This window comes from Lepidochelys kempii, chromosome 7 (genome assembly GCF_965140265.1).
Source record: "Lepidochelys kempii isolate rLepKem1 chromosome 7, rLepKem1.hap2, whole genome shotgun sequence".
Classification (NCBI taxonomy): Eukaryota; Metazoa; Chordata; order Testudines; family Cheloniidae; genus Lepidochelys; species Lepidochelys kempii.
Window position 1 is genome coordinate 48,193,874 of NC_133262.1, and position 23,508 is coordinate 48,217,381.

At 57.4% G+C, this 23,508-nt stretch overlaps 1 protein-coding gene across 2 annotated transcripts in view; it reads left to right on the top strand.

Annotated features, from left to right (window-relative positions):
• Window positions 1–407: 407 nt before the first annotated feature.
• Window positions 408–23,508, top strand: part of RASSF1 (Ras association domain family member 1) — a 29,124-nt gene continuing 6,023 nt past the window's right edge. Inside the window, exons 1-2 of one of the 2 annotated variants that reach the window (XM_073352573.1) lie at window positions 408–1,175; window positions 9,217–9,341. In XM_073352573.1, coding sequence (XP_073208674.1) covers window positions 854–1,175; window positions 9,217–9,341 — 447 coding nt within the window. In that variant the 5' untranslated portion in view covers window positions 408–853. Of the gene's footprint in view, window positions 1,176–9,216; window positions 9,342–12,499; window positions 12,930–23,508 lie in introns of those variants that run through there. The other variant, XM_073352574.1, reaches the window with a different exon arrangement.

The following is a 23,508-nucleotide window of genomic DNA, read 5'->3' on the forward strand; positions in this document are numbered from 1 at the left end:
GCTGGACACCAGGGGCTGACCCAGGCCAGCTGCAGGGACCCTGCCCCACAAAGGGTTAAGAGCCAGCGCCCAGCCCACTCCCCTCAGCTAGCTTTCCGAAGGGCCCCAAGCAGCCCCGAGTTTCTCTCTCGGGGGGGTCCCGCCTGCTCGCTCCCCTTCCCCAGTGCAGAGGCCGGGCGCAGGCCTCGCTCTAGGAACAGCAGGAACCGAACCTCCAGCCGGGCTGGGGGCTGATCCTGCCACGGCAGCCTCGGGGGCGCTCTGGGATACCAGGGCAGCCGGGCACCGCTTTTCCTGCCGCCCGCGGGGTTATTTCTGCGCTCTCCGCTCAGTTCGTCCCCCCTTTGCCGGGGGAGGACGGCCCCCGCCACGGTCTCCGTGTGAATCTGCCCCGCGCTCCCGCCCGGTCCTTCCCTCCTCGGGGGCTCCGAGGCGCGGGCAGCAACTCCAGCGGGAGCCCGGGGCGCACAGCCGGGACCGCTGCGCTCGCAGACCCAGCCGCTGCGGGGTGTTTCCGCCCGTGTGACCGAGCGAGATGAACCAGGCGAATCCGGGGCACCCCCCAGCACAAAGCGGCCCCGCTGGGCGGTGCTGGGGCGACGCGTCCCGGCCGAGGAGAGCCAGGAGGCGGCGGGAACTTCGCTGCGATCCCCGCCAGGGTCTGCGCGGAGTTTGCGCCTCGTTCAAACCCAGGGGGCGGGGAGGAAAGAGCCGGGCGGGCTGAAAAGGGGAGCGAGGCAGACAGAGGAAGGGAGGGCCGGGGGCCGGGCTTCGCGCTGAGGCTTCCCCCGCCCCAGTGCCATCGCCGGAGGGGCTCTGCCCTGGGCCCCCCCTCGCTGCGCTCCCCGGGGCCATGGCCGCGGCCCCGGCCCAGGAGATGATCGAGCTGAAGAACCTAGAGCTGGAGAAGCGGATCGACCTGACCCGGGGCACCCCGGAGCGCCCCGTGCGCCTGGAGCGCACCAACGCCCTGCGCATCACGCCCGGCAAGGTGCCCGAGCTCCTGAGCCGCGTGCGGCAGATCCGCCTGCTGGGCGGGCAGAACGACCCCCGGCTGACGGGCCAGCTGGGCGAGGGCCACGCCTTCCGGCCCTGCACCCGCGGCCAGCAGACCTGGTGCGACCTGTGCGGAGATTTCGTCTGGGGGGGCCCCCGGAAGAGCCTGCAGTGCGCCCGTGAGTACTGCAGCGGGCCTCCCCTGCAGGGGGGCGCAGGCAGCGGGACTGGCCGAGGCTGGGTTGTTGGCCCCTTCTTGGTAATCCAGCAGAGGGACCCCCCCCCCCCGTACTGCTCTGAGGCTCATTGATGGGGGGTGGGCTTTCGGCGGGGGCATTTGTCTCAGCCTGGCACCTTTCCCAGCAGTCAGGCCAGAGGCATCCATCTGGGGCTGGGGGCGGAGAGCCCTGTCCCTTCTGGTGGAGAAAGGAGCAGCCATAGTCTGTCAGCTGCTCAGGCTGCCCTCCAGTTCCCCTGCCAAAGCCTGGAGAGCAGGAGCCAGGAGAGGAAGTGAGGGGCAGGAACCAGGGGTCTACATCTTCCTCCTTCCCAGAGTTCAGGCAGCGGCTCAGGGCACAGGCCTCCTGCCCCAACCCACCCAGGGGTCCCCTTGTAGCCTGAGAGACGGCAGGAGACTTCCTTTCCTCCTCTGTTCTCTCCCTGGCTCTCCTCTCTGGTTGAGGGGATGGCGGGACCCTTCCCCTGCCGTGGTCCAGCCAGGGATATCATAGTGCCCAGCACCTGGCTCCGCTAGACAAAGAATCAGTGCCAGGCCATTCATCATCCCGTATCCGTGTCGCTGCCAGGCCACATGTGGCATGGGGTGGGCCATGTGGGGGGCCTGTGAGCTGGTGTGAGCAGCCCAGTTCTGGGACACTCACCTCACTCACTCTGCCTGGGATGAACTCAGGGCTCAGCTCTTCAAACCTATAAGAACGGCCATACTGGGTTAGACCAATGGTTCGCCTAGCCCAGTATCCTGCCTCTGACAGTGGCCAGTGCCAGGTGCTTCAGAGGGAATGAACAGAACAGTCCCCACAGCGGCCAGCACTTTGCTGCCTCCCCCAGTCTAGCTCAGCAGCTCCTGGCCTGCTCTGGGCTAAGCACAATGTGCAGACTCCACAGTGGGACCAGTGCTAGCTCATGCATGGAGCTGGGGCCAGGTCCTGCATGTCCTGGCCCCATAGTAGGGTCAGTTCCAGGCTGATGACGTTTGGGATCATCACACACAGCAAACTCTCTGTTCCGCCGAGCAGTGCTTACTGCTGTGGGTCATTTTGCAGTGTTATCACACCCAGGCCTAGCGACCTGGCCAAGTCACCCTATCATCCTAACGGGCTCCCCCTGCTGGTGATTACACAATGGTGCACAGAGGAAATTAACTTCAGAGCCCTCAGGACTCAGAGCCAGCCCAGGGCCTGTGAGAATGGCGATCCCATGGGTATGTGGGACACCCTCCCCCACCCCCCCCCACATGGCATTGGGGTCTGCCTGCATGGTGCGAAAGCTGCCCTGGGACACCATCTCACAATGGTGCTTTACCCAACACCCAGGAGCTCCCAGTCGTCCCCTGGACTCCTAGGGAGCCCTGCGAATGCAGCCCTGGGGGCACTGTGGGGAAGGAGAGATGGTTCCCTATGCTCATCTCCAGTCATCTTCTTCTGACCAGCGCTCAGCACAGCTGGGAGAGAACCACAGCCAGCCGCTGTAGCTAGAGGGCCCCCGGATGCAGCACTGGTGTGAGTGAGGAGAGTATGAAAGCTCCACTCGGAAGTGTTTAAACCCCAGCCCTGGCACTGTGGGGTCTGGAGTTCCCAGCAGATGCACAGCAGGTCGGGAACCCCCGACCAGCCAGGTGCAGCTGTCAGTAAGAATTGAAGGACTTGGTCGCCTGCCAATCACAGGAAGCGTGGGTGTGGGAGGAAGCCCTGGGGTTAATGGGTTCTTTACCTTTATCTGTTTGCCATGCTGGGCTGGCACTAGGCAGGTGTGGGTGCAAAGCCCCAGTGGCACAGACAGACCAAGGCTCTCCTCCAGCCATAGCGTGTCAAGCTGGGATCTCTTCTGATCCTGCAAGCCAGGCAGAGCTGGGCTGGCTGAGAGGCACTCTTAGGGAAATCCAAGGTGCTGCAGGAAGGGGGCACCCTTCCCTCTAAGCCAGGGAGTAGAGCTCTGCTGCGAGAACCTGAGGCCCTGCCTGCTTGCAGGCATTAAAGATGGTGGGGCACTGTCTGCAAGACTGAGGGTATTAACCTTAAGGGCTTGGCCAGGTCCCTCCTTGGGCGATGTTACGATCTGCCTTCCCTGAATCCCTCTTCAGTCTTCTCCACAGAAGAACAGGTTCCATTTCCATCCCAAAGGCTTGGGTGGCATCGCTGTGTGGTGTCGAACAGCTGCTGCATTCTACCTCAGAGGCAGCTGCATTTCAGTGATGTAAAGCTGGAAGATCTCCCGGGGGGGACAGTAACACTGAGGCAGGGCCGACTCGCCCAGCCTGGGACAGGGAGGGAATGGAACCATTTGCTAGCTCCCAAATTCCTCCTCCTGCTAGAAGAGGCAGAGGCTGGTGGGGCTCATTCCTGGGGAGCAGGGGAGGCAGCAGGCCTGGCTCAGGCTGACTGGGGGTTGCAGGATGGCACGGGGGTGTTTGTATGGGTTGGGAGAGTTGGCAGAGGCAAGGAGTGGCTCTGGAGTGGCTGGGCACTGAGGCTGGGCATGGCAACAGGCACTGAGAGTGACAGGTGGGGAGCCATGCTGGCGGACACTGTGATGTGATTGCTGGAGATGGTGGGCACGGAGCCCGGCGGGGACCCCGGGGGGTCAGGGCATGGGGCATGGACCTGACAGCCCACTGGTCAGGGCACAGAGCCCGGCAAGGGCCATGATATGGGGCAATGGGATGGTGGTAATTGGCGCCCTTAGAGACGGTATCAGTCAACTGATTTGGGCCCATGCTCAGGGAATGCCCACCCTGCCTCTGTTGAGCAGGGAGAAATGTGTTGAGCAGAACAGAATATTTTAGAGATGGAAATAATTGGAGGCAGGAGAGTCCCATGCTGAAGGACAGGGAGGCCCCACCCACCCCAACTGATTGACATGCCCCAGCTGCCAACCTGCTTTAGTGTGATTTCCTTTCCACCTCTGCCTCCACTTCCCCAGTGGCATCTGGATCTCCATTCGCTGCAAGCAAATCCCAGGCAGGTGGCCAGTGGGCTGCCAGGAGAGGGGCTGAAGACCCCAAGGTTTCTGAGGGCCGGGGCTCTGGGGCAGCCCTGCCGTGACAAGTTTCCAGGCTTCCTACCCTAGAGCTGGGAGCTTGAAAGCACTGGGAGCCTCAGCTCTAGCCAGGACTTGACACCCTGCTCTGCTGCAGAAAGCATAAAAGTCCTGAGACAGGCCTCCAGGTTCTGTAATCCTACAACAGTCCTGCCATGTGGGCTGCCCCAGGGCTTGGATTCCCGGGCCCTCAGGATCCCAGGCCAGCTGGCTCCCTGTGGTGCCTGACTCCACAGTGGAAGAGGCTATTCTGCAGTAGCTATCGTGGTCGATTTTCCCTATGTAGATCAGCCCAGAGATTTACCGTGATCCCTTCTGGGCCAAAGGAGAAGCCAGAGACTTTGGTTTGTTTTTAACCCTGGAAAAAGGGCAGGGGATGGAGTTGGAATTTTCCTGGGAAGGAGGAGGAAGCTGAAACCTTTGCTTGTGTGACCCTGCCATGAAGGGATGGGGAGATCTGCCTGGCCCCAATGCTGTGTTGGAGACAGCTGAGCTGATTCTTGCTTTCCCTTCTTGCATTGCTGGGTCCCTTTGGCCCAGCGACCCCGCCCCCACAATCTGTGTTGCTCGCAGCTGTCACCCCACGCTGAGCTCTGTGCCTCTGACCCCCACAGAGGATGGGACGTGGGAACGCTCTCAGCATCTCCCCTGAGGCGGTCTGCTGCTTCCTGCCCCATCCGTGTTTGCTCTAATGTCAGGACAGCTGTTGCCCCAGAGGGACAAGCAGACAAGGCTGTAACTGAACAGCATGAAGGCCAGTGTGGCAAAGCTCTTCTGATTGTAACTAATCGATCACCGAGAGCATCTGTCATCCTAAAGTGCTGCATCAGTTACAGACAAACTCTTTGACTCCCACCCCGCTGAATGCAGCTGCCTCTAGGGTGGAACGCAGCAGCTGTTTAACAGCACACAGCAACCCTGGGACAGGAAGCAAAACTGTGTCCAACTGAAACTTCAGGGGGAGGCCAGGTCAGCAGAATTTAATGACCAATGTTGCACTTTGGCCCGAAAGTGGCTTTACCCGGCAACAACTCTTGTGAAAAGAATAATAATAGTAATAATAATAATACTTAGTACTTCTATAAATGCCAAGGGACTGTGACTGGCCACAAGGTGTCAGTACTGCACCGAGGTCAGTATTACATCAGAGAGGAGGACACCCCCTACTGGCCCACCAACACCGCTTCCTGAAGCACACTGTGCCCTACCACCACACTGGGACATTGGGGTTGGCATTGACTCAGCAGGGAGAGGGTCCCCTACTGAGCACCCACCCTACTTCCTGCAGCACAGCACGCCCTAGCGCCCTGGGGCAGTGACTGCCAGGGGAGAGTGCCCCCTACTGAGTTACCAACCCCACTTTCTGCATCTCCTGGGTCCGTTCCATGCAAGCACTCACCAGGCTTATATGTGAGATCTAACGAGACCACAGTTCAGTGGGAGGCAGTTGCAGAGCCTGTTAGACATGGTGCCTGGTTGTGAGCAGGCCTGGCAGGATCTGATTTTTATTGTCAATGTTGATAAATGTCAATTTCACCTACAAACCCAAAGATTTCCGTCAGTAATAATCCAAATGTACCGACGGGCGATGTCAGGAAAACGCTGCTTGAGAAGTCCTTAGAGTTTGATTGAAGGACAGTTACTTTGTGCATTTTGCAGGTGACGTTGTCAATGTTGTGTTTAGCGGTTATAAAGCGTTACCTCTTGGAATCTCAGCGTCTGTTCTCCGTACAAAATTGTCTGACCCCTCCCCCTAATTTCCAGCAACTGTGAAAATTGAAATGGATAAAAATAAAAAAAAGTTAAAAATAAACCTTGAGTTTCTCCATCAAAATGATGCTAAAGTAACAATTTAATTCTGCCAGGCCTAGTTATAAGCAACAACCGTCCCAGCCACCCCTTCCTCTGTACATAGAATCATAGAATATCAGGGTTGGAAGGGACCTCAGTAGGCCTTTATTAGCAGTGGGTGTCTAAGATAAGTGGAGTGTGGCATTGTAAAATCCATGGATCTGATCCCCTGCTTCCTTACTGGTGTGACTCGGAGTAACTCCAGTGGAGTGACACTGATGTCAAAGAATTAGATTCGTTGCCCTGCTGTGCTGCAGTGATAACCACTAGAGGGTGCCAGAGCCCTATTTAAAGTCATAGCTCCCCTCTAAAAAGAACAGCTGACAATCCATGGAAAACTTGGGAGGAACTTTCCATGGAGAATTAAGTGTGATGGTTCTGCTTCTGCAGCTAAATCCTGCTCTCCAAAGCTGGGGCATGGGGCCTCTTTCTGCTGCTGCTCACAGGACCAGTGGTTGGAAATCACCATGGGTTTGCTTCCTAAAGAGCTGCCTAGCTGCAGAAGGGAACAGGCAGCCTGGGACTCAGTGGGCTAGTTAGAAGCTGACGAGGCATTCAAGTGTCTCAGCAAAATGGAAGTTTGCCTTCTCTCTCAGTGGAAGGAAGCTCATGTGTTGGATAGACACTGGGATTGTTCTGATGTCCCTATGGAGAGGGAGGGAGAGGCCCTTGAGTTGCCTGAACCCACTGTCAACACCTGTCACGATTATATCCTGACTCTTGTAATATGTGGTGGCTTTTGTCTCTATGGGTTACATGAGAATCTCTAAGTTCATTTTCTTCTGAAGTCTGTCTAGCCCATGTGCTCACAAAGAGAACAGCCTGAAAACATGGCAAAGGCTCAGAAGGCAAATAAGCACCCAAAATGTGTTAGTTTGTCACGGTCTCGTTTTTTTAAGCCAATCTTGGGACTTTTTCAGAGGCCTGATGCCATTTTTTTTGGGGGGGACGGGGACTTCCAGCATTGGAGGTACTGCAAAGAGAAGAGAAGTGCCATGCTTTTTTCTCCCTCTCTCTCTGTTGGGGGCCCTGTGAAATAGTCACAACTGAATGCTAACATCTCCAAAATCAGAGGTGCTCTCATTTTCTTTCTATAGTGCCCAACTGTTCCCATTTTCCCCACTCCCCACCTGGGTGCATGGGGGCTTGGGGTGCTGGCAAGAACACAGGACTACTTAGGAGTGAATTCAGCTCTGTTTTTCAAGCCACATATTTGGCATATGAAACCATATTCTCATCCAACCAGTTATTCTTTTGCTTCAAAATGGGGAACATTTTGAAATTCATCTTCTGATGAAAGGCTGGAAAAGTGATGTGTTTGGGGGCCACAGAACCGCCTTGAATGAAATGAGGACCATGTTGTTTCTCCAATTTTTAAAAAATATACCAAGATTCCCTAATCTTTGCCTCAATCTTAGTTGCTCGGGAGATCTGGGGGAAGGGAAGGAAACCCCAAACCATTTCTCTTTCCCGAGCATTTGACCGGTTCCTGCTACCAAGCTGCATCCTCTGTTTTGTGACATCACAGGTTGCAATGAAGAGGATTGTGATGCCACAAGCAGACCTCAAAGGTGGTAGGACCGAGGCCAGTAACACAGAACAAGGGGAAAGAAATAGAGAATTTGTTCTAACAGGGAAAGGTCTTTGCTATGGGGGAGAGGAGACCCCTGTGAGATAGGGGGTGGGGAAAAGGGCATCCCTGCAGAGATTGGGGGCACATGGGGCGAGTGAGGGGGATCTCTTAGGCTGCATTGTGTCATCGTGTGACTGCCGTTGGAGCATTCCTCTTGCACGAGCCCATCTGCGCTGCAGGAGCTGCGGTCGGCTGCAGCCCATCCAGGCGAATGGTTCCGGGGCCAGCCGGGTGCCCGTTAATAGGCTCTTTGTGCTGGCGGGTGGCAGTTTGGCTCCGGGGAAAGGCAATGCTGCTGGGACAGAGGCTCTTTGTCTTGGTCCCTTTGAAGTGTGTGCATGTTGGGGGGATCACTCTCTCCCTCGCCCCATGGAGGGCGTGTGAGTGGAAGCCTCATGGCCATCAGAGATCCTGGGGCTGGCAGGGCAGCGTCCGAGTGCCACAGAGCTGCACGGTGCATTAATCACAGGGACAGAGAAATTGGAGGGGCAGCAGCCCCGTTAGCTCCTGTCCAGCCCAGCTTCCCTGCAAGCCGGGGCAGGAGCATCCCCTGGGGTCTGTTTCCCTGGCTGCTGGCAGATGCTGGGTGTGCACTGTGGTCGTGGTGGAGCACCTTCAGTGGAAGAGGGCAGAACAGGAACCCACCAAGGGTTTCATTGCCCCCTCTGTCCCTGTGCCTGGCTCCACCTGGGATTGGTGTCCACCTGTAATGCCTGGTCCTTTCCCCTCCACCCGCACAGCCGCTTCTCTGGCTGAGCACCCAGCTCTTGTCTCCTCATCCCCCTACGCCACTTCCTTGGCAGACCCCAGCTCTGCAGGGGTGTGCGTGGCGTGGTATGGGTCGGTGTCCCCAGCACTTGCTCTCACCATCCCTCCCCTGGCTGATCTTGGGGGCAGGCAGCAGAGCTGGCATGACTGTAAAGGTGGGATCCCCTGCAAGTGGCTGAAGGAGGCCTGTGCGCTTGCTGGTTGATTTCTGGTGGGGATCTCATGGGACCCCGGCTCCTTTATTCCATTCCCTCCTGAAATCCCAAAGCGCAGGCCCAGATAGTCAGGATTCAGCCCAGAGCGGGGGCCTCTCTGCTTCTGAGGACCCCACACTGGCCACCAGCTCTGGCTGAGATGGGGGCCAATGACTCCCTCCTGGCCTGAGCTTGGTCTGGTTGGGGGTGGGGGTGATCCAAGGTTAGGTTTGTCACACAGCCCCCCTCCGAGTTCCCATGCAGCAGGGCTCTCCCTGGGACCTGGGGATGTAAGTGGAGAGGCAGGGAGCTGGGATAGGAAATACTGAGCCATCATGCAGCTGATTGGGATGTTCAATGGTGTCAGACTGGCCCTGTCCCAGCCCTGGGGTTCTGGCAAGCGCTGGAGCCTGGGGGCTGCTGCTCCTTCCAGCAGGCTGCTGAATTACCCTGCAGGCTCGCCTAACGCTGTCTTCTCTTTCCTCTCCCCTCCCCCAGACTGCAAGTTCACCTGCCACTATCGGTGCCGCGCCCTGATCCAGCTGGACTGCAGTGGCCCCCGGTACCAGGACAGTGACCCGGCTGAGGCCAACGAACAGACGGTGGAGAAAGACACCAACGTGGTAGGAGAGCAGTTGGGGGGAACAGGGCAGGAGCAGCCAGGAGCTCCCCCAACAGGCAGGGCTCCTGCCCTGGCCCCCACAGCGTCCCCTGCTGGGAGAGGCTGGGGCTGGAGTTCATCAAGCTCCTCCCCTTGCTGTCTGTCCCCAGCCCAAGGCGTGGGTGCTGCCCCTTCCATGCACAGCGGTGTGCACGTGGGGCTTAGCTGGCGTCCAGGGAAAGCGTCATAAATCTTGTTGTGGCCCTGGTGGAGGAGCCAGCTCCAATTTCATCCTGAGATTGTGGCTCCACTCCCGGCAGCTGGGGCCTCCCCAGGGGCAGGGACAGTGGGGGAAGGGAGGTGAGGCCCATTCACCCAGTTGGGCGGGCGCATTGCTAATTAGCTCCATGCCATGTGCCGGGGTGGCTGTCCTGACACCTACCAACAAGGCAGATGAGCACCTGGCCCCCATGTCTGGGACGCCCATGGGGTCTGGATCCCCTCCTGCCCGCCCCTCCCCTGTGCTCACTGCTGAGTCCATCAGAATCTTCCCTGTCACCCCACCCTCATTACTGACCCCAATTCCCCTCCCCCACAGACCCACCATTACCCCTATTGCCTCCTTGCCCATCACCCCCCACCCACCCTCATTAGACCCCAATGCCCTCCCCCACAGATTCTCCATTGTCCTCTGCCATCACCCTCCACCCAGCTCCATTACAGACCTCAAATCCCCTCCCCCACAGACCCACCATTGCCCTTTGCCCATCACCCCCCCACCCCATTACAGACCCCAATTCTCATCACCCACAGACCCACCATTGTCCCTCTCTGAGCATATGGAAAGGTTCTCAGGATGAAATTCAGTGCAAAGGAAATCCTGTCTGAGCCCCACCCTGAAGGGATGACCTTTTAAACAGCAGTGAGTGTTGTGCTGGTGAATGGAGTCCGAGGGGCTGTTGATCCATTTGCAGAGCAGCAGGGAGGGTGATCTAGTGCTTAGGGCACTGAACTGGGAGTTGGGAGGCCTGGGCTCAGTTCCTGGCTCAGCCACAGACTCCCAGTGCCTCAGTTTCACCATCTGTAAAATGGGGATCTTTCCCTACCTCCTTGGTGTGTGAGTGTACAATCCCTTGTGAGGTGCTCCGACAACCCTGATGTGCATTATATAAGTAGCTCTGGGGCACATGCCCGGGGCTGCCATGCAGCCATTAGGTGGTGACAATGGGAACCCTGTGGGGGCAGGGCTAGGGTGACCAGATAGCAAGTGCGGTGCTCCAATATGTCTGTTAGTCTATAAGCTTTCGTGGGTGAATACCCACTTCGTCAAATAGCAAGTGTATAAAAAATTGGGATGGGGGTGGGGGGCAATAGGTGCCTATATAAGAAAAAGCCCCCAAAATCAGGACTGTCCCTATAAAATCGGGACATGTGGTCACCCTAGGCAGGGCCCATATTCCTCTGTCTGAACAGCGCCTAGTACAATGTGGCCTAATAGAGTGATGCTGACTGGGCCCTCCGGGGGCTGTAGCAACAATGAATCATCACAGCCAGATGGCTGAACTGGAGCTGGTGAAGGTCTCCATCCCCTGTGTAGCCTGCTCAGGAAAACCCGACAGCAGAGTGGCTCCTGGCTGGGTTGTAGGTCATTGCGTGTCTCTCGTTTCCTCGGCTGAGGGGTTCACTGATGGTGGGTAGAGCAGGCTTCTTGTGGCCCTGTTGGGCTGTTGTAATAGTACTTTGCCTCTGACAGTGGGTCTGACCCACTCCCAGACAGCTGGGTGCTTTTCGGAGCCGTCTGAATGCCCTGGCCTGCGAATCCGGAGCGGAATTCATAAAGGGCTGGGGTTTGTCATGGTATTACTGATTCCTCCTGGTGCAATCAGAAATCCATTGATAGCTGCATCTCTTCTGGTGACTCTACTACTGGCCATGACCAGGGAACACAGGGGGGAGTGGAGCGAACCAAACCTTGCCGTCTCTGCAGGGCATTGGGGGCTCTGTGCTTTAGGCAAGGGGAGTTCAGTTTGTGTTTGGGGGAGCTTTGGAGTGGTGGGGGGGCTAGATTGTGCTTTGGTTTGGCTAAATGCTTGTGGGGCTAGCTTGAGTTTGGGAGGGAGGTTTGCATTTTGGGGCTAAGATGGGGGGGGGGCATCAGTCTGCATTGTGGGGTGGAGGTTCCCATGGTTCTCATTCTTTCCAAATTGGGCTGCCCCTCCCTGATCAAAAACGCAAGGAAGTGAGACTGCCTGGGATTCCCAGTGCAAGTGAGAACCTGAAAGCAGGGTCAGCCCCAGCATCCTGCCTGTGTCTCCAAGGAGCCGCTGGGGAATAATCACTGAGGCAGATCTGGGAGGGGACAAAGGTCAGCCAGGTTTCATCCCCTGTCTGCACTGCCCCGCACTGAACTCCATGTTGCTGCTGGGGCTGTTGCCACCTCCCTCATGCAGAAGAAAGGCAGTTTTGTCTTAATGGAAATGGTCCCCATGTCCTGCTGAGTTAGTGTGTCTGTCTCTCTCCTTTGGTCCTTCTGGCCTAAGATGTACCCATCTCTGACTCCTGGGTGAAAGAGCTGATTAACTCAGCACACACCTATCTACCTACCTACCTGGGAGCATTGCTGTGTGGTTAGAGCACAGGCCTGAGAATCGGGGCTATTCACAGGCTGGCTTAGGGCACTAATGTGTGACAGGGGAGGCCTGACCTCAATTCCCTGCCCCACCACGTGTCCTGTGTGACCTTGGGCAAGTCACTTCAGGCCCAGCTCCTGCAAGGTAGTTGAGCAGTAAAGACCTCGGAGGAGCTGGCCCCAGACAGTCTCTGTGCTTTAGTTCCCCTTGTGTGATATGGGGGTCCTGGCCCTTCCCTGCCTGGCACGGGGGGGGGGAGACTGGGAGGATAGATGCATACGGCCTGTGAAGCGCCCAGATACCGCCATGATGGGCGCCCTGCGCGGCTCCTGTAAACACGCTGAGCGAGGCGGAGGTGGCAGTGGTGTCCCTGCATCATGGGCGATGCTGGCCCCAGGCTGGCTAATGTTTGGGAAGCGCCGCCGAAGAGCGGCCGCGGCGGGGCGAGCTGCTTTGGGGATGAAATCACGGCCGGAAAGGGGCGGGGCCGGAGCGCCTTCGCCCCGCCCCAGCTGGCTGCGCAGCCTCCCCCAATCCGGGCCGGCCCCTGGGGCGGTGTGTACGTTTCAATCCCAACGGCTCGGCTGCAGCCCGGCGACGGCGAGCAGGAGCCGGGGACCACGGGCGGGCAGTGCTTCGCTTCGCTCCGCTTCGGGGTGCGGGCTCCCGCCCTCTCCGTCGGACCTAGCCTCGGCGGCTGCCGGCAGATCCGGGCTTGTTCCGAGCGGGCCGGTCGGGGGGCCGGGGATCCGAGCGCTCCCAGCCCGGGCCGGAGAAGGGCGAGGCCGCTTGCCAGGGTCGGAGGGCGAGCAGCGGCCGGGGAGGGGATGAGCGAGGGCGAGCCGGGGACCCCGTCCTTCGAGATGACCTGGAGCAGCACCACCAGCAGCGGCTACTGCAGCCAGGAGGACTCGGACTCGGAGCTGGAGCAGTACTTCACGGCGCGCACTTCCTTCATCCGCAAACCCCTCAAGGACAAGGTGAGGCAGAGACGGAGCCCCGATTCGGAGTGTGTGTGTGTGGGGGGGAGTCCGGATCCCCCCCAGTGCCCGGTAGGGGAGCCCCGATTCGGAGTGGGAGGGGATCCGGATCCCCCCCAGTGCCCGGTAGAGGAGCCCTGATTCGGAGTGTGTGTGGGGGGGATTCGGATCCCCCCAGTGCCCGGTAGGGGAGCCCCGACTGGGAGTGTGCGTGGGGGATCCAGATTTCGCCGTGCGTGGATGGGGAGATCCGGATCCTAGAGTTGGAGGCTCCTCAAGGAGGACTTTGCTCCCCTTCCTTTGAACCAGACGACTATTATTTCGTGTGCCCAGGGCCCCGCTCTTCTTGGCGCTGCGCAGACACACTGCGGGGTGGGTGAACAAGGCCCCTGTCCAAAAGGTCTCACTGCCGGCTGATCCGATTTCTTCGGACCCCATCCTGTTACTCCTGGGTCTGCTTCTCCACTGGCTGGTCCCCTAAGTGCCTTGGGGAGTCACACGGGCTGAGCGGCCGCGGATGGGGGGCTGCCCTGTGGGTCTCCGAGGTGAGCGAAGCTCGGTGGAGGGTGTCTAACTAGCCAGCGAGCCGTACCCCGCCAGCCCAGGCTCTGGGCACTTCGCAAGCAAACTGATGGGGCTCATCCCAGGGTACGGGGGGGGAAAAGGCTAGTCCTCCATACGCCTCCACGGAGCCTTCCCATGGGTGTATCAAATGCGCTTGCCCGGGTAGGCGTTTTTCCGGGAACCGGTTTTTTTCGGGGGGCGGGAGGGTGGAGGGTGTGAAACTAACCCTTACGCCGCTGTCACGGGGGCTGAAGGATCTTGGCCAAATGCCATGGGGGGCCAGTCGGGAGGAGGGGTTCCTGTCTCCCTGGCCTGGCTGGCGCATGGCTTGCTGAGATCTGTAGGGTAAAGAGAGGTGGGGTATTGCCCTTCAGCTGTGATGACATTACACGTGGCGTGAGTTTGGTGGGTCTTCTGCCAGCCCCTTGATGGGCATTTAGCGTAAAACCCTCAGTTTGGCACCACTGGAAGACTTGGCTTTTGGGACGGTGCGGGTCAGGATCGAGGGGCATCAGCCGAACTGGGGGGGATCCAGGAGTGGAACAGCGGGCGGGGACTGTGGGTTGAGACTGAGTGCAGCTGCATTGTTATCCAGCTCTCCAAATTCTTCACCTTTTCCCTCTGTCTTCGGGCTTCCAGTTCCTGTGGTGTCTGTCCCCAGAGTGCTGGGCACTGAGGTGGTGGTAAGGGCAGGAGGAGCTCTCTGGCCATCCTGGCAGACTGGGGAGGTGGCAGATAGAGGCTGAGTTAGGGAGATCTGCCCCAGAGGACCCTTGGCAGAGCATCAGTTTGAGCTGCGTCCGGCACCCAGAATGGTGAATGGTCGTTGAGGGACAGGCTCAAATTGCCACCTGGCACCATCGCCCTGTGATGGGGCATCTGCCAGGCTCTTTCTCTGCCTGAGGAGGCCTAGCCCACCCAGCTCTGTGCTACCCGAGGGCAGGCTGGTGGGGAGAAGGACATAGGTGTCTGAACTTGGCAAGCTGGTGTGGAGATGGAGACCTCCCCACCTGGAGGGCCCAGGGCTGTTCCAGCTCTGTGATCCTCTTAGCCCAGGGGTGGGCAAACTTTTTGGCCTGAGGGCCACATCTGAGAATAGAAATTGTATGGCGGGCTATGGAAGGACTCCAGCTCCAAAGAGCTCCATGGACCAGTGCCCAGCGTTGCAATGACAAACCTCCAGCTGCCACCAGCCAAAGGAGGTTGCGTTGTTAGTGGGTAACAGTGGCTAGGGAGGTCCTTGCACATGGTGTCTCCTTGGAGCCCTACAGAGCACTCTGGGGCCACTCAGCCTGTGGCCCTACAGGAGCTGAGCTGGGCCGGCATTATGGGCCATTCAACGAAGGACCACGAATCTGGCTGACCTTTGGCTCAGCCTGTGGCTTTGGCAGATGATCTGAGGTCAGGAGACACAAGGGTGTGAGACATGGGATGATCTCAGCCTCTGGGGTGGGTGTGGATGAGTTGGTTCCACTCAACTGGTGACTGGAACAGGTTGTGTGTATGTGTGTATGTACATATGGGGAGGCGTGGATGAACTGGGGGAGTTTTTAATACTCCCCAAAGGGAATTGCTGATTTAACTGGCAAAAACTAAGAAAAGTGGGACTGGGTGTTGGTCAAACTTCAACCCCCTACCCTCTGCCAGTGCACTATGTTCCTGGCCACAGCTCCTTTGCTGGTCCTGTCCTGACCCCCAGATTGACTGATGCCCCTCAAGCCTACCCTGCAGCACCCTCTGCTGTGCCAGTCTTGGGCTGCTGCTGAGCAGAGTCTGGCCTTTGTGTGGTGCCTTTGTTTGTCAGCAGCAAAAGGCGTGAAACCCCCTCCCCCCGCCGCTGCCCCCTGCAGCTGTGTCCGTGCCTGCCACTCTGCAGGGGCTGGGTGGAAAAGAATTGTTCCCTGAGTGCCAAACTGCTGCTGGCAAAGGCTGTGGCCTCCCAGCTGTGATACATTGAGACCCCCACAGAAGGGTAAATTCCTCAGCTGGCTCAGAAACCCCCTGGGGACACCCCTGCGAGGTGTCCTTATGTGAGTGACAGAGCCCTGTTAGTCTCCTGTTTGTGTGATTAAGTGTTTCCTAGTGGTTAGAGCAGAGGTGCTGGGAGCCAGGACGCCTGGGTTCTGTTGCCAGATCTGTGGGGAGTGGAATCTACTGGTTACAGGAGAGAGTCTGGGAGTCAGGACTCCTGGGTTCTGTTGCCAGCCCTGCCACTGACTCACCAGGTGACCTTGGGCGAGTCACGACAAAGCTCTGTGCCTCAGTTTCCCCATTCTGTACAATGATTTTGGGTGTGCTGGACTGTAAAGCTTGGTTCACTCCCAGGTGTAATGTGCATTCAGATCCTTGGTTCTCTCTGGGTTTGGCCACCATCAGAGCACTCCCAAGCACTTAATGATGGAAACCGCGCCCTGGCGGGCCTGCAGGAAAAGTAGAGTTTGTGCATGATTCAGTGGCTGTGCTGAGACTATCATGGGAAAGCACAGCTAGTCTTATCAGCCCATTTCATTTAGGTGCCTAGGGGGGAGCTGAGCTCTTCAGAAAATCTGTGGCTCATCCCACGTTACCTGGCAGGCCAGTGCTAGAGCCAGGCGTTGAGCCCAGGTCTGCTGAGCCCCAGTCCCGTGTTGTAGCTACTGGCCCCTCTTCCTTTTCTTCCCCATTGGTCCGCTGGAGATTGTGGCGTAGCGGGACAGGTGTCTCTTGGATAATCAGGGCCGTGGCGGGCTTTGGGACCTTGCCCTGGGGAAGCCGGTGCAGAGGGCAGGGCACTGTGGAGGGGCTGGGGGCAGCTGGCAGTGATCTGTGTTGCCAGGCTTTTCAGGGTGGGGAGCTTCATGTCTGGAGGCAACAACTGTGTGAGACACTGGCTCTGATGGGGAGGGTGGGGCGGGGGGGCAACCTTCTGGCCAGTGGCAAACAAGAAAGGGGCATCTCTGGCCTCATGGCTCTGGGGGCCTCTCCTGACACCCAGGAGTCCGAACGGACCCCAAGACTGTGGCTGACTGGACAGCCTGGATACCAGGAGACATTCCAAGTGCTGCCCTTATTGGGTTAGCATCGCCATGGCCTTGCCCAGCATCACCAGCTGCTGCTTCCCTAAGGGCTGGCAAAGCACAAAGCAGGATGGTTCTTAAATGGGGGCGTTGGATGGGGAGGGGCTGACGTTGAGCCCCCGAGCACAGGCCAGGAGAGCGCAGGGCCTTCTCCTCAGGACGGTTCTAGGCTGCGCTTTGCTCTCCAGTGTAAACCTTGTCTGCTCCTTTCCAGGTGACTCTGGCTCTTTGTCCCTTGCCCTGGAGGCTTAAGGGGAGTCAGGGCTGCTGCTCTCCTGCTCCGTGCAAAGGGCCTCCTGCACCCCAGCTGTGTGGTGTCTGCGCACTGGGGGAGCGGAACCCCCCCCAGGTGCTGTGCCCAGTGGGAGTGCTACTCACCCGTGACTAAGGGTGATGGAGCCAGGTTGTAATACAATCCATCTGACTCAGAATCTGAGAGCGGAGGCAGCCAGACCAGCTGTTAACCATTTCACCATGTCCCTGAGCAGCCAGCCCTCTCAGCAGGGGCAGTCAGAGAGATGGGGAGGTTGCAGACAGTTGGGTACAATGCCCCTGGACTGGCTGTAGCTTTGGTGCCCTGCCCAACAAAGGGGCAGTTGAGAGCCCAGCTGCAGTGACTGGAGGGGCAGGACACCCCCAGGCTGGAGAAAGGAGAGAGAGAAATGCAGCCAGAAAGCGAGAAGGGAATGGGCTGGGAGGAAATTCCCTCCCCCACCCTCATCTTCCCCTACTGAGCAGAGGCAGGGGGTTGTGGGATCCCAGCCCAGGCAGTGAGTGGCACCAGGGGTTAAATATTTGTTAGGATCCAACAATCGCAGGCCTCTCAAACATGTAAACAGCTCTTCTCAGGCCCTGCTGGAGCCAAAGTGAAAATCTGTGGTCCCCGCGGCCAGCCGGGTCGCCCAGGGTCGGGGGAGGGACCAAACACAGATGTCGTCCATTCTGCAGCCCAGGGTCTGCTCCTGCTTGATGGGCTCTTGGAACTTGGGGTGATCCTGTGGGGAGCTGGGGAGGGGACATGGACCCAGGACAAACTCACTGACTGCAAGCTGGAGGCTGCAGCGAGTGTGTATAATGCCAATGCCACAGAACGCAGGGCTCGGCCCATCCCCAAGAACACAGTCCCAGTGGTGAGAGAGGGCATTATGCCTGTATATGGTTGTTTGCCACGTGATAACCCAAGGTGCTGCTGGCTCTGGGATAGGGAGTGAGCAGGGCCCTATCGCAGGCCGGGGGAGTGATAAGGGCAGCCGGGGCCAGGAGAGGAGACGATCTGGCTGTGTTGCACCGGGTGTGTAGGCAGCATAGATCGGCTGACAGGCTTTGCAGTGGCACCTCACTGACCTGCACGCCCGGCCTCCTGCGCCCTGATTGCTGAACTTCCCTCCTGGGAAACAGCCCTGTCTCATGCCTACTGGTGCTGGTGGCAGGCAGCTGGGCATGTGGCACTGGGGGTTGCTCACTCCCAGCCGGCAGGGCACCCCATACCTGCTAGGCACCTTGCTGTCTACACCCTGGCATAGTAGCTGTCTCCTGTGCTGTGTGCCATGTTGTGGGTGGGGTGTGGCTGCAATGACTTAATGCTATTGGGAGGAGGCGCTGCTGCCAGGACCTCCCTCTCCCATTCCAAGGGGGCACATCCCCCTTTCCCTGGGTCCAACATACAGTGAGTACCCATGAGTGCCCAGTATCCACTGCGCCCTGGCGCAATGTCCTGTGACAGTGCTCCAGGCTGCCCATCTTTGACCTGTGCTGATTGTGACATGCAGCTCATGCAGGTGGGCTGGGCATTTCATCACCCCTTCAGGCGCCGCTTAGGGGCCTCTTCCTGCATATGCGGGGCTGACTCCGCGGGGACCTCCAGGGCTAAATGCACAAGCAGCTGAGTGACAGAGCTGTGGCGGCCTAGCTTGGGCTGTGGCGGACTCCTCCTGTGTGGCTTGGCACGGGTGAGGGGGCCTGTAACACACCCTCGCCCTGTGCGTCTGTGTTGCCGTTACCTGGTAACTAACCAGCCCTGTGTTATTTCCGTTGCGGAGCAGCAGAGCCGACCTCAAAGCTGTTCTAAGCAAAACAAAACTGATCTGAGCAAAGTTGCAGCTATTCCCCGAGCTGGGCTTGGAACAGCTGAGGATCCTGGTGTAGGGGAGGCATGAGAGATACCCTGGCAGGGCATGCCCCGTTGTGTGTGGGGAAATGCTATCGCTGCCCTAGCATTAGTTGGCAGGAAATGTCTGGAACCAGGGGTGCCTGTAGGAGGTGCTGTGGCATTGGAGCAGGGGGTGATACGTTATGTAATGTCCCAGCAAATGGGCCTTGGAGAAAATTCTCTTTGTTCTGTAAACAGGATGCCTGTGTCCCTCCCTGTGACTGTTCATCCTTCAGCCGTGAGCTCCCAGCGAGCCTTTTCCGTCCTGGGCTGGGCCGGGCTCCCTGTGCTGTGCACCCTACCCTCGCAGGCTTCCGCCTGCCCTGATCCTCAGGATACAGAGACTTCCCCCTTTGGTTCCTTGGATCTGATCTCTGCGCATGGGAAACGTGCTCCACCCCGACGCACACCCATGTTCCCTCATCCTGTCAGGGCGTAGCCAGGCTGGGTTTTGTAAGCCTCTGCCTAAGCTGCGGCAGGTCTGGACCCAGAACAGTGCTAGTAACTTGCACTTAAAGCATTGATTCCCAAAGTCTGCATGGACGAGGCAAACTCCACGTGACCCAACCTCTCTCCCAGTCTCAGGGACAGCCAGATGCTGGGCCTTGGGAAGCAGTTCTTGTTTAACAGAGCACATTACAATCATAGCATGCAGGAGTTGAAAGCAGCTCTGCACTTCCTGTCCTAAATGTGACTTGGAAAGGCCACCAGAAAACAAGGCATTGGCTCAATTTGTTTATTTATTGGACTGCATCTGTAAGAAGAGCAGGAATGTGTGGTCGTGTGTCTCTTGCTTTTGCTGGAGATGTCCCTGGAGGACTAGAGAACTGGGGTGTGACAAAGTGGGAATTTTCCCTTGTTATGTTGTATGCGAGTCTTACTGTTTTGTATTAATGCTGTGTGTGCCTCAGTTTCCCTGTGTATTGCACCAATGTCTAGGTGGTGGGAATAAGGGTGTGTGACTTTTGCGGGGGTTGCTCCAGCTGCCTACATGGATGCTATGGCTGCCCCTTCGTAACCTGAGACCCAGGAGGGGGATATGACCAGGTGACGACCAGGCGACTCTTGGCCAGGGAAGCGAGTCAAAGGCTGGAGGAGGAACAACTGGCAGGGCAGGGGCCAGGCAGCTGGAAGTGAGTCAGTCTCGGCTGGCTTGGGGCGCAGGGGGAGGGCCAGAGCCTTGGCTCAGGGCTCCCCTCCCCCCAGGTTGGACTTGGCTGAAAGTCCCTGATTTCTGTGCTAACAAGTTGTGTCCTATGCTGTGTTCCTGTCGACTAATAAACCTTCTGTTTTACTGGCTGTCTGAGAGTCACATCTGACTCTGAAGTTGGGGTGCAGGGCTCTCTGGCTTCCCCAGGAGCCCCGCATGGGCGGACTCGCTGCTGGAAGCACACAGTGTGGAAGGGGATGCTGAATGCTCTGAGGCCAGACCCAGGAAGGTCGAAGCTGGGTAAGCTTCTTGCCCTGGAGACAGTCTGCTCAGGGAGGAGGCTCCCCCAGAGTCCTGACTGGCTTCGTATGGAGTAGTTCTAGAGCATTGCCCCGGTGACTCCATGACATGGGGCAAGAGCTTTCTCAGTCTTTAATTGAAAGGTATTGAAACTTTAACAGGGAGAGTTTTCCTCCTGCCTATTTGTTGAGCATTTGAATTAGATGGGTCTTAACAAAGACAGACCGGTATGAGCATTTGCTCTCTCATTCCCTTTCATTAATCTTTGTTCATCCCTCAGGTGTCTGCTGACATAACCCTGCAGTTTTCCAGTTGTCTGTCAAGTCTTCTGGGAAGATCAGGGTAATTGTAATGCCCAGCCTCGCTGTGTTGATGGGACAAGCTGTTGATCTAATCGCATTTCTCAGGAGATGGGTCTGCAGTGTCCAGACATTTGTCCCTGGCTTTAGATGGAGGCTGTGTGGGATTCCACACCCCCGAATGTGTCGGATAATTCCTCGTGATTCGTGGGGTGTCCTGCTATTAAAGTGCTTCGGACTCCGGAATCTCTGGCTCAGCCTGAAGGGCCTCCTGGCTGCTGCTCTGAGTTACTTCCTGGTCTCTTGTTTGTGGAGCAGAACCTGGGTACTTGCTCCCTGCTCCACAACCAGGGGACAAGCACCTGCCCAGAGCTAGGGCAGTGCAGGCTGAATGATCACACTGGAGAACCATTCCCTAGAGCAGTGGTTTTCAAACTTTTTTTTCTGGCGACCCAGCTGAAAAAAAATTGTCGATGCCCGCGGCCCAACAGAGCTGGGGATGACAGGTTTGGGGTGTGGGAGGGGCAGAGGGTTGGGGTGGGGCTGGGAATGAGGGGTTCAGGGTGTGGGGTGGGGCTGGGGCAGGGGGTTGGAGTGCTGGAGGGGGTCAGGGCTCTGGGGTGGGACCGAGGATGAGGGGTTTGGGGTGCAGGAAGGGGCTCCAGGTTTGGGGGGCTCAGGGCTCGACCAGGGGATTGGGGCGCGGGCTTACCTCAGGCCGCTCCCAGTCAGTGGCACAGCAGGGGTGCTAAGGCAGGCTTCCTGCCTGTCCTGGCACCACGGACTGCGCTGTGCCCTGGAAGCGGCCAGCGGCAGGTCTGGCTCCTAGGTGGAGGCACGCAAGAGGCTCTGCGTGGCTCTCGCCTGCAGGCACTGCCCCCCACCCCCACGCATGCCAGCTCCTATTGGCCAGCCAGTGCTTGGGGCGGGGGCAGCGCGCAGAGCCCCATGGGGCTCCCCCACGCCTAGAAGCTGGACCTGCTGATGGCCACTTCCAGGGCGCAGTGTGGTGTCAGAACAGGTAGGGACTACCCTGCCTTAGCTGGGCAGCACCGCCGACAGGACTTTTAACAGCCCGGTCAGTGGTGCTGACCAGAGCTGCCAGGACCGAGTGCCTTACACTCCGCAACCCAGTACTGGGTTGCAACCCAGAGTTTGAAAACCAGTACCCTAGAGGATCATCAACTGACTGATCTGCAGGGTCAGAGATATGGGAGCTGGGGGAAGGACCAGAGTAGCAACCATAGCTTGCTGGGTGATAAAGCAGCTCAGCTAAGCCACAGAGCACTCCAGTTTCAAACACCTGATAGATATTAATTAGCAGGCAGCCTGGGGACAGGGAAGCAGTCCTGCCACCTTCCATGAATGCTTGCTGGACCTGATGTGGTAAATGTGGTGTGCATGGTAGTAAGGGGCTGATGGCACTGTTTAGGGTTGGATACAGGCAGGTAGGTGGACATGGATTAAGAGGAGAAAACAGGTCTAGCAATTGCAAATTAGAAGCTGCTTTAGCTTCTGCTTGAGATGAGTTGGTCTCTGACGTGCAGCACCAGCAGGGTGTGTGTGTGCATGGTCTGTCTCTGAACTGTGTGTGTGTTGACCTGGCTAGACTGTGCTAGCTGTGAGGAGAGCCAGAGGCAAACCAAGGCAAAAGGGATAACTTTACATTTTATAGGGAAAACCCACAAATTGTACCAGGAGCACAAATAATATTGAACGTTACCAAAGACTTACTACTTATAATAAGCTATATAGGTGACCAACTCATTAACCTTTGTGTGCTTGTCCACACTGTGCGATTGGTACCAAATGCATTGCTGTTAACAAGAACACAAGAGCTCACTCAACAATATCCTGCGTCACTTCGGAGAAGAATCAACGTTTCCTCTCCTTGGCTGTAAGTCCAGTTCCACTCTTGCTGTCCTCTTTTTTTGCTCCTCTTCGGCTTAAAGTGCTCCTTAGATTCTCTGTTTCTGTGCCGAGTTTATCCGCACTTAGTGGGCCCTCACCTGGCCATAGGGCACCTTTTGATCTGTGTTCTGTCCAAAGATGTTCAAAGAATTTCTCTCTGTTTACAAGAACTGTAGGTGTTTTGTGAGGGGGCTTCTTGTTTACCATTTTCAGGATCTGTCTGCATCTCATGCAGCTTTGATCAGTTCCCTTTTCCCCCAATTATATTTCAGATTTTTTTTCCCCTTGATTCTCTCTCTCCTGTAAATCTGTAGATTTGATTTCCCTCCCTTCTCTAACAGTGTCTGTGCATATATCCAGGTCCTTTTTTTCACCTGCTTCTCCTCACCTGAAACCTTTCCTATTTTTCCTTCTTTCCTCCTTTTTTCTTCCCAGTCCCCTGCTTGTATTCTCCTGTTCTTCTTTTATTTGCTCAGCCCACCTCCGGTTCGCCCGCTAGCTCAGCATCTCCATTCTCCTTCTCTAACACTTCTGGCAGCTGCCCCTTTGGGTGGCTTCGGGGCCCCCTCCCCAGCACAATCTGCCCTCTCATTGGCCATCTCTCTCCCCTGGACAGCATACTGGGCAGCTGCCGCAGGTGCTAATGCCAGGTGCGGGTTACTACCCACACGCTATGTAGTATCTGTTTGTGTGTACATGTGTGTGAGCATCCATTGGTGTGTCCACGCATGCCTGATGTGTGCCAGGCAGTGGAGAGGTGTGTGTGCCACGTGCCATTCACGTCTCTCTTCTCCCCCACTGCCATCCTGCGCAGGCAGCTGGCGGCTTTGCGGTGGGAAAGGAAAGGAAGTGGTTCCCAGAAATCCCAGGAGAGCTCTGATTGGTCTGTGGTGAGCTCATCTGTAATTCCCCTTGTGGGGAGGGGAGGGGGGGTCAACAGGAAGCCAGGCTGATGCAAGAGGGTGCAATGAAGTTCTGTGGCAGCGGAAAGGGAGGGGGTTGGCCTTCCTGCTCTGGCAGCATGTGTGTCCTGGGCGTGTTTGTGTCTGATCTGTGGGAAGTAAGAGCTGGTCATACATGAGCTGGCTGCATTGTCGTGCTGAGGTGTTGTAAGATGGCCCATCATTGTGGTATTCCTGGCTGGGGACAT